Below are 11,129 nucleotides of genomic sequence, written 5' to 3' on the forward strand. Positions count from 1 at the left end.
CTTTTAGTTTTGAACATTGTCAGAGTGAAAGACAACAGCGGAGGGTTTAGTATTTCACCGGCGTGCTCTCCTTACCTGTAGCTATCAGCAGGACTGCAGGATAATACCTGGATCTGGTTACAGGGCCTCTCATCTGACCAAGCCACCACATTATAATTACGAGCACACTTTACCTGGAAAGACTATTCCAGCTTGGATTGGTCATCCCAGACCTCTCCTGAGAGGGGTGATAACCTGAAGGATGATTGTCTGCGTACAATACACCCATCCATCCTAAAGGAATTGATTTGCTTGAGCTAGAATGTTATTTTAACAGAAATATATTGATTAAGCGTATTTATTAATTTACTCTGTTAACATGTTTTTACAAAGTTACATATATTAATATTTATTTATTTATTATTTATCATCACCACATTTGGTAGCATTTGACGCGGTGATAAATTATTAAATAATAGAAAAACCTGTTTCTTTATTTATTTATAAGACAACATTTATTTAATTATCTATTTAGTTTATGTAATTATTTATTCTGTGAACAGATTAATAGCATTTAAATTGAAATATTCAATAAAGTAATAGAAAAGTTTTTTTATTTATACATCAACATATTTATTTAACTTATTTGTTCGATCAGGAACGTTTATTCTATGTTTATTATATATTAAAGTTTATTTATTAATCTGATCTTTCAACATGTTCTATCTGAAATATTCTTATTCATTTATTCTGTCAATTATTCTGCTTTTAATCCTGAATATTCTTTTAACAGAGATGTACCGATGAAGCCTGTTTTCTGTTTTGTCAAGACATTTATTATTCTTTTTTTTAATATAAGTTGTATTAAATTACAGCCAGTTCAGATGAAACAAATAACAGAAACACCCTATTTCTCTCAGAAATTAAATAGGCATTGTATTGTACAAAAAATCGAATGTCACGTAAACGTATCCAGGTCACATTTGTCCTAAAAATTAAAAAAAAAAACTAAATGCACAAAGGTAATAACAGTTAAAAAAAGAGTTCTAAAACAGGTTGAGTTTGCTTTGAGCCAAATGTAAATTCTTACATTTTGATTAAAACCATGTTGTTGGCAGATTATGCGAGAGTCTGCCTACAAATGACTGTTCAATACGGAACAAAACATTTTATGGGGTCCGAACCAAGTGCTTCCCAGCTTCCCGATATGAATGCCAGGTCCCGTTGATCTATGTAAAAGCGCAGTGATATATGAGGGCGTGGGACGTCGTCCCCGTCGGACCCCACATGGGCCGAGCGAGGGCCGGCCTGACTGGAACTCTGGGGGGTACGAGAATCTCACTGAGCACAAACAAAGCCCCAAACACCCCCACACACAGACAGCGACACCCCCAAAATAAGACAAGCAGGGAGATGCTTGTGTAAATCACACGCACACACTGTCTTGCTCTATTTGACGTCCCTCCCATCGCGTAATAAAAGCAAGAGCACAAATGGAGCGGAATCAAGCATGAACTGAGTAAAAGATGTTGCTTTTTTTATGCCCTTTTTCACAACACACACACACACACACAACGTGAGATATCTGTATATATATTTTAATCTTAAGTACAGTATGTTCAAACAGGCTAAACATGATTCAAAAGAAAGCGGCAAGGCAACACTTTGTAGGCATCATTGAAGGTGGCCAAGGGCAAAAAGAGTAAGCAAAATTACCAAATTAGGAGCCGAAAATGTGTAAAACGTAGGAACAATGACAGGTACGATTATTTAAAATTAGTGAATCAACCCACTGGTATCTTTGGAAGAGGTTTTGTTGTTGTTTCGTTATCAAATTTGGACACGTTTTGGTACATGACAAACTCAGAACAACCAGGCATGGACATAGATGCTTTCGACATAAAAATCTGTTTCGCCAAATTGATTCATTTGGCACATACAAAGCTTTGATGTTACTGAAACCCAATGGATGGATTGAAAATAATTTGACAGATCGGGGTCCATTATTGAGCTCAAATTCTGGACAAAACAAAGAAACAAAAAATGTTTGGTGTGTTAGTGCCTTTTTTATTTTTTACTGTAATGACATATCTTCCAAGTCATCCCATTTAGCTTTACTTGGTACTAACAATCTAAATAAAAGTAGATAAAAGCAGTCTTGATGTAAAATATCGTTCGTATGAAGTCAGCATAACACTCATAACACAATACGTGCGTGAAAGTGGTTAGACGTGCATGTAGATATCTATCAGCTGCGAGAGCGAAAGTTTGGCACATATCCTACCTACCAAATAATCCAACATGGGCAGGAACCCCCAAAAACCCATTCATCAAATTAGTGCAGTTTCACTATCAAAATACACCAAATTTCATCATATCAGCCATTCCTTGGTAAAACAGCTCATGTGTTTTCTAGAAACCTACAAGACTTGTAGATGTCTCCTTTATCTGACAAATCCGATTCAGATCGTGGAGTCTCCACACAGGAGCTGATGATGTTAATCAGGTGGGACATCCAAAACGTGTAGCCCCAGGAACCTTTCGCAATGCCAGAAGAACCACTTTCGGTTCCCCAAAGATCCTTTCAGTGAACAGTTCTTGAGAACATTTTGAACAACGGGAAGATTCCGTGGACGGTAAAGGTTCTTTATGGAAGCACAACGCCAATTAAGAACCTTTATTTTTTGGAGTGTTCGCAAGGAAGGCTGTATAATTCACAATTTTATTTGCACAAGTTCTGCTTAAAGAGTTTGTTTGAGTATGATACTATATGTCTAAAATATTTAACTTCATCCACAAAGTATTTCAGCTATTTACTGCTGTATGTAAATTTGAATTGTAAACATTTTTTTTTTGTCTACCTCCATACATGTTCGGTCACCGAATCCCAAGTTCCGAGCGTTTGATAGATGATTTTAAGGACTCGCTAAGGATCTTGATTAGATTAGCTTTAATGCAGGTAAATAACATGTCAGATACAAAAACATAATCATAAAAATCAGTATTAGAAATAGATACGCTTTTAAAAATACATCTTCACGTAGGCTTCATGGAATCCAGCATGAAATCTTTGGAGGTAAACAGTCCAAACCCTCTTTGTTCGTTGACTTGTTTGTGTCCAAAGGCCTGAATCTCAGGTGTCACTGATGACCTCTTCAAAGCAGAGACTCGATCTTACTGCTTAAGTCTCCTCCGAGAGAGTCTCCCAGGTCAAAGAGTTGATCGATGTTGACAGTCGAGCTACAGAGGAAGTCGGGACGGTTGCCCTCTTCCACCTCCGACCAGGGACTCTGGAGGAACGCAGTGGCCAGAAAGGTTTCCTCGTCAAAGTCTGTTTCGCTGCTCCTCTGAGTTTCCATCAACACGTGGCTCTCAGCGACGCCTCCGGGAAGTTCAAGGGGGCTGATATGGGTGCCTCTGACCATCAAGTCCTCGTCTTGTGGTATGGGGCTCAATGGGCCGCCTTCGTTCAAGCTTAACTCTCCATTCAGGGCCGAGTCCAGCAGGGCGTCCCAATCAAAGTTGCCCTTTAGGGAGCTTAAGTCCTCCTGCTCATCCATGGCCAGCAGTGGGGAGCTTGAGCGTCGTGGAGCTTTACTCCCACCAGTCCTGTGGCTGTACAGCTGTTTCCTCTTGCTGCCCTTCCCTGAGACCCAACTATTCAACATGGTGGCCTCAGCCAAACGAGGGTCCCAGTTCTGATCGGCTCCTGTGGCTTCCTCAAACTCTTTAAGGAGCTCCTGGGACTCTGGACTCACGCAGAGGTTTCTAGCCACCCCTGAGGTGGCTGCAGCTTGTCCAACGTGAGAGCTGATCCTGAGGCGGTTCTGAAGAGCTGGGTTGATCTGCACAGGGGGCATCCTGCGCTTCTTGTAGGCACCGTTGAGGAGGCGTTCTGCGTACTGGGGGTCGATCTTCCAGAAGCCACCTTTGCCTGGCTCATCCTTTTGCCTCGGGACTTTTATAAAGCATTTGTTCAGCGACAGATTGTGGCGGATGGAGTTCTGCAATGATGAAAAAAAGATATGTGTTCATCTCAAGTCTAAATCTATACTTCAGTTGTGTATTGGAATTTGCCTTTATTATGATGCACTTAAATATATGACATCAATTAAAGACCCTTTGAAATAGTTTTTTTCTAGTGTGGATGTATTTCTTATTTAAAAAAAAGGACTTTGGGCAGGTCATACCATAGGTATTGATTACTTTTGATTACTGTAGGCTTTAGTTTTCAGTATATGGACCAATTCTCAATATTAACTTATTGCTTTTTAGCATGCACTGGCTGTTAATTAGTACTTCTAAAGCACATATTCTGCCTTGCCATATTCTACATCCCTATTCCTACCCAACTATGAAAGACAATCTCTGTAAATTGAGTTTTAAAATTGTAGTCACATTTACTCTACGAATGGGCAAAATCCATTCCATTCCATTTATTTCAAAGAGAAATCTGCAGAATTGGTCATTCTACATTGGGTTTAAGTTTTTCAAGCAAATATGCTTAAAATTAACTTAAAGTCGCGACCCTACTTTAAAATGAACAGTTATAACACTAAGAAATTCTGTAAAATGTGCTTCATGTGCATCATGCATTATCTAGTGTTAACAAATAGAAGCTTATCTGCCATTGCTAATCAGAAGTAGGAGGTATTAATGAGAGAGACATTCGTATTTTAAACACCATTTGTTTGGCCAAAATTCAGATATATGCAAGTAAGTTCAAAATGCATGGTCTATCTCTCAGTATATGGTAATTTTGTCAACTTGCAGTGGTATTCAAGACCACAAAGCCAACAAACATGGAGTATTAATAGCCATGAAAGAGCAATTTTGATTTTGCAGGATCTTTAAAGGCCTCCACTGTGTATCAACAAATCAGGCATGCCAACCAGCCACCACAAGCTAATCACATTTAAATGAAGCACTGACCTCCCAACCCTGGTTAAACATTGTTTTGAGTTTAAATATCTAAAAACTGAGCGAATGTCTACATTTTCTTCAGAGAAAAGCGGCTATGGCTAAGTGATTAATTAATAATTCACCAAACCACTCTAAATCTTTCTTAGAAATCCCCCTTTTTTTTGTAAATATCCAACTCGTGAGCTCACTCTTCCTCCTCGGCTCACTTTTCCAACACTACACCTTACTGCGCACTTTTGCCGCGATTTTCAGGGGCGCACGTCATTAGTCGACCTGCTTTGTTTGGTATAGTCATCCAAAAACTAAAAATAAGCCTCTAAACAAAACCAGCCTCCTGAAAGGTTTCTGCTGGTCTCCCTCCAATACACAACCCACTTCAGCAGGTGCTAAGAAGGCTTTCTCTCACTCCATTCTGCTCAAACAATAGCAAAATACCCTTTGCCAGATATGCAAATGAGCCATCTAGTAAGTGCAACTTTTAAGTGCAAATGAACGTAAGGCATTGAAACAGTTGTAAAGTTCGACTGGAGCGTCTTACCTGCCAAGTGGGGTCTGCGTGGCGGAAGTAGCAGAAGTTGTCTGTGATCCACTTATAGATGCACGAGAGAGTGATTTTGGTTTTCTTGCTGGCCTGCATGGCCATGCAGATGAGAGTTGCATATGAATACGGTGGCTTGATATGAGGGTTGGTCTTATAATCGACTTCGTCCGGACAGTGTCCGTGAGCAACCAGGCTGGGAAGAGCTGACAAGCAAGGCGTCCTGCAGAAAGACGCCGCCGTGGGTTTGCCCGGGGTCAGCGGCATACCTATAGACGCCGGATCTCCCGCTAAAGGAGACGAGGGTGCATCCGAGACCACTTGGCTCCCGAAGAAGTGGCTGTGGTGCTGGCTGGATTGCGAGGCGCTGGCGTTGAGAATGGAGAACTCCTGCAGCCACTGGAGGCTGGTGAGGCTGTCGTCTAAATTGTTGGAGCTGCAGCTGCTGCTGTTGCAGTCCACTGAGCTCCGGTCCAGCTGCTCGGCCTGAGCGGCGGCCGTGACCACCTCCTCCTCCAGCCCCACCGAGCCCTCCGGCCAGGGGTCCGTGTAACTCATGGAGAGCATGGTCCCGTCCCAGCCAGGTCCTGGGGAGGAGACATAAAGTTTGAGCGCGGTCAAGTTTGAAAGTCGTGTGGCTTTATTTGGGCTCTAAAGCTCATAGAGGTCATAGCCGTTTCCTGAAACTTCACAGGTCCAGCTTTACAGCAGCTCATAACTGGCGTCTGTGAGCACACAATGGAGCAGGTCCCAAACCCACAACATTCCTCAGCATGGGGCAGGTGCACCAGGATTCAAAGACGCTCACAAAATAATACTGCTGCGCCTTCAGTATTCAGAGAGGTGATCTGTTATTAGATAAAGAGCTATTTCTTGATTTAACCTAAATAAATTTAAATATATATATATATATATATATATATATATATATATATATATATATATATATATATATATATATATATTTATATAAGTGTGTGTGTGTGTGTGTGTTTATTAAGTTAAGTGATATTATATAACATTTTTAGGCTTTTTATGTGGTTTAACAAACTAATAAATTATGATTATTATTATAAAGTAAGCATACTTTGCCTTCTTTTTAATTAACTACAACTGTATTATTATTATCAATAAAAATAATAGTATTATAAATCAGCTTAATTTGTTTTCTTTTCAGTTTTACAACAATAATCATCTTTTTCTTTATATATATATATATATATATATATATATATATATATATATATATATATATATATATGTATATATATATATATATATATATATATATATATATATATATATATATATATATACAAATTATTATTAAATAAAAATAAGTGCTAAAAATAATTTTATCACGCTAGTAACTAGACGAAGGCAACGTTATACATTTAATGTATAGTCTACAACTCACTTGTATGCAACTTAATGACTGAATAACTGATTTATTTTCGCATAAACATTTTTGAAACGATAATACGTTTGTCACGTCTATTCAGAAAAGCACACCTTGGACCAACTCACCTGTCTTTGCTGATAGGAGGCTTGAAGGGCAGGGAAATAGCATCCGATATCTCAAGAGCTGTTTTCAGAGAAGAGGTTATCCGAAGCAGGCGCGCTAGCCTCCGGTCGCGAGGCTCCGGGAGAGAGAGTGTCTCTGCGCTCTCGGTTCGAGGTCTGCGGGGCAGCGGGGGCTCAGTTTAATACCTGCCGCAGGACGTTTGTCCGTAACCCCAGCAACGCGACACCCCCCTGTAAACAGCTTCTCGTTCTTCTATTGGCTGGGCGGTTGTTATGGTGACCGTGCTTTTAATCGCGAGCGCACAGGTTCGCTCTTTACGCACGTCCTTTTCTGGCCTGACTGGTTTATTATAACTTGTCATTTATATATTGTAAATATTTTACAAAAAAAAGAGATGAGAAAAACCAAATAAGGTTGTTACTAATGAAATTTTAAGGAAGTAATCAAACAAAAACAAGGCTAAACGCCAGTTAGCTGTGCACTTTTTTTGACCTCAGCAGGCAAAGGGGTTTTGGTACTTTTATTTTCATTTTTTTTTTCATTTTTATTGCCACAAATCAAACACACATTTGTTACATGTAGAGTTTCAACATTTCTACATGATCTTATTCTTAAAATTACTTCGCGTATTCTAATACTTCCAAGTTGATTCAGTCATATTATTATTATTATTCAACTGAATAAAACAAAGCGATTTAATTGTGTCGTAAAAAATATATAAATAATAATAACAATAATAATAAAAATAATAATGACGATGATGAATAATGAATAATGATGTCCAGTGAGCTATTTGAACACAGCAACATAATTAATTTATGTATTTATTCTTTTTAATTATTTTTGATGTGTTTTATAATTGTCTTTTAGAAATAATGATTTCTTCTTAGTCCTTAAAATAACTTTATCTTACAACTTTATTTTAAAACTGATATATATATATATATATATATATATATATATATATATATATATATATATATATATATATATATATATATATTAATGAACCTTGAATCATTTTCAAGGTTCATTAATATATTTATTGTTTTATTTATTTAGTTTCATATATTTAAATAGCATAAAATATGATTCATTTATTGACATTTTTATGCCTTTATTATTTTTCTTACCAATAATAATTATTTAGCATTATTCCATCCTATATTACATAATTATATAGTAATAATAATGTATTACAATGCATCGGCCCGTGCTGGTTTCACCATTGTTTCTGGATTACCGGGGTAAGTCCGGTCTTGTGTCTGAGAGCCCGTTTGTTTGGTAATGATGGTTCTCTTGTCTGTCTGTCGTTCAGTCCGTCTGCTGACCTGCTGATCGGCGGCGGTCACATGTTAAAGCGCTTCCAAGGCTGCTTTTGTACAGCTTCTTTAGCAGGAGAGCACTCGGCCACGCTAACAGGGCTCTCAAGAGGAAACTCAGTCTTTTTATCCTCCGTCTAGTCCCTCAGTTACAAGCAAAACGTGCATTCCTTAAATAAAAAAGAGCTGTCTGAAGAGAAGTCGAGGGTCACCCCCCCTTGGTCTGTCAGTTTCGTTCGTCTAAACGCACGGACGACCGAGAAAAGGCCTAATACTCGCTACACATGCAGTCTGACGCCTGAACTCTTGTCGAGGAGTCTTCAGCGCGTCTCAGTGCCATTAACGCGCACTGTATTGAGAGTAAAGCGCGCGCCGCCGCCGCGCTCTCGTGGTCACGCGTGAACGCGCTCCTCGTTGTTTCACACCGACACGTTTGTTTTCGGTCTGCTCTGATCGTTCAAGACCGTCTTACACCTGCTCTTCCTCTTTAGGGACTCAGCGGGTGGCTTTTACGCGATTAACAAACTGAGCAAGGTCATAATAGCATGCTTTATAAACGAACTCAGTCTTTTTGGAGATTGGATGCACTGACCTGCTATCTTGAACGCTCAAGTTGGTCATACCTTATTAAATTGTTCACGTTATCCATGTCGAATTCTAATATGCCACACCATGTTCTTCAACGTGCCTTGTTTTAATGAAAAACTCACATGGTTTTGTTTGTAATAAGTTGTTTGCCACTAGAGGGCGCCATCACACAGCTCCTCACAAATCAGCCTTCGCGCTCGGGGTCACCTTTCACAACTTTATAACCGATCCATTCATTATTTTATTAGATGTTTTATTATTACTATGGGGAAAAAAATACATATTTGTTTAGCTATAGGTGCATTCGGTAAACAGGCCTATGAATTCAATATTTTCAATTATTCAATTATTTCTAATGTTAAATTAAATATCAAAGATCAATCCGAAAAGCTTTTATTTTGAAGAACGAAGCAAAAGCTCGCTTTTTCTTTTAAGCTAAAACGTAATACGGATGTGATAAAACACTAGGGTGGCCTTGCCTATTAAAAACGTTTTATTTAAACGACAATATGCGTTTTAAACGACACGTGCGCGGTGACTGAAACAGTTAAAAGTCCAGAAATCACTGTCACGCCGGGCTGGTTTAAGATGGCGCTTGATTTGATAGGCCCTGTCCATGCATTTTTAATCGCGACTGTAGTGTTGTGATACTTTTGGGGCCGCTTTAATGCCTAATCTTCTCTAAATCACCGTGCATAAGAAAGTCTGAGCAAAGAGAGAGCGAGCATCAGCTTCGAAAGATGGACGAAAGTCTATTTTCACTTCGATCAAAAGTCTTCAAACCTTTAACTTTGTTGTGCCATGGTCAAGATTGCTGATGATAGATTGAGTGGCAGCTGGCCAATAGAGTGCCATATATATATATATATATATATATATATATATATATATATATATATATATATATATATATATATAGATTATATGATATATGCTTTTTGCCTATCTGTGATCTCTGTCTCAAGACAAGCAATAAAGAAATCATCCACACAGCTGCTGATTCAAGACACTTTTATTCAAGGTGTTTTGGCAACTTAAGAAATGTTGTTATGTTGTACCGCTGGTTGAGGCACGGGCCTACCTAGAAGATCATCCCCCAGCCGCCACAGACTTTCTTCTTCTTTCTTCTACGTCCTTCCACATCGTAGTAGACTAATAGAGTTGGTATGGTATCACCGCTCGTACCAGGCTCACTGTATCCTTCTCACAACCAGATCACCGAGTTACAACTCAATACACACAGAACGCAGAAGAAACGCCCAGCTCCATTACATTATAGATAGCCTTCTCCATAACAGGCTTTCTCTGACACCCGGTCTGAATTATTCAGACTCTCAGCTGGGTGGGTTGAAAGAAACTCCTGAATTCATTTCAAAGCTCTTACTAACAAAAGGCCCATTTACACCTGACTGATGCCCTTCATGCTCTTGGGGCGTGAGGAAAACCGATCAGTCGGTCGACTGGTCACTCGCGCCTTTCGCTTAAATGATGTATTTATAATAATAATCAATAATTGTTATTATTACTATTATCCTGGTGGCTTTAATGCATAAAACTGGTTTTGCTTTACTCACGTGTATAGTCTAAAGGAGTGCAGAACACAGTTTATACAGTGAAAAAAAACTATTTTTATTTTTATATATAGATATATTTATATATATGTGTGTGTGTGTGTGTGTGTGTGTGTAGGCCTTCTCTCCTGTTTCATGTTATGTTTTTTTTTTTTTTAGTTTATTTATTTCACTTTCTTCTTTGTATTTATATGAGATCATTTGAAATTACATTAGCTTTCTCTTCTCTTTTTATGTTCTATCTACTTGTTTCTTGTATACACACACACACACACACACACACACACACACACACACACACAGACAGACAGATAGATAGATAGATAGATAGATAGATAGATAGATAGATAGATAGATAGATAGATAGATAGATAGATAGATGTGTTATTTTTTTCCCCTTATTGTTCTTCATGTTGCATAACGTTTTATAAAAGTGCAATAAAAAGGAAATGTTTTCATGGGACCAATAAAAACACGACGCTCTCCTGTCATTCCGACCAATGAGAGACCTCGTGCCCCTCGCGAGCGCCCAACCACGCGCGACGCGCCGCTTTAAATTACGTCACTTGAGCCGATTGCCCATTCGTGGACGGACCAATGGGAGGCCCGTGTGTACTCGCTGTTTTGGCTCGGCGGCCAATCAGAGAGCGCGCTCGGGTTTGTTGTTGGTGATGATGACATGA

At 38.9% G+C, this 11,129-nt stretch overlaps 1 protein-coding gene across 1 annotated transcript; it reads right to left on the bottom strand.

The window, feature by feature from the left end:
- Positions 1-2,910: 2,910 nt before the first annotated feature.
- Positions 2,911-7,697, bottom strand: foxj1a (forkhead box J1a). Its single transcript, XM_043229178.1, has 3 exons — positions 6,968-7,697; positions 5,441-6,027; positions 2,911-3,983 (listed from the first exon to the last, which is right to left on the bottom strand). The coding sequence occupies exons 1-3, from the start codon at positions 7,008-7,010 to the stop codon at positions 3,135-3,137; spliced, it is 1,479 nt and encodes a 492-aa protein (XP_043085113.1). The 5' UTR covers positions 7,011-7,697; the 3' UTR covers positions 2,911-3,134.
- Between the last annotated feature and the right edge of the window lie 3,432 nt (positions 7,698-11,129).

The sequence above is a fragment of the Puntigrus tetrazona genome, chromosome 3 (genome assembly GCF_018831695.1).
Source record: "Puntigrus tetrazona isolate hp1 chromosome 3, ASM1883169v1, whole genome shotgun sequence".
Classification (NCBI taxonomy): domain Eukaryota; kingdom Metazoa; phylum Chordata; class Actinopteri; order Cypriniformes; family Cyprinidae; genus Puntigrus; species Puntigrus tetrazona.

Excerpts from the sequence above, each read along its gene's own strand:
- foxj1a (XM_043229178.1), bottom strand. The coding sequence starts at position 7,010 with ATGCTATTTCCCTGCCCTTCAAGCCTCCTATCAGCAAAGACAG. Across the intron at positions 6,028-6,967 it reads CCTCCTATCAGCAAAGACAG|GACCTGGCTGGGACGGGACC; the intron begins GTGAGTTGGTCC and ends TCTCCTCCCCAG. Across the intron at positions 3,984-5,440 it reads ACGCAGACCCCACTTGGCAG|AACTCCATCCGCCACAATCT; the intron begins GTAAGACGCTCC and ends TCATCATTGCAG.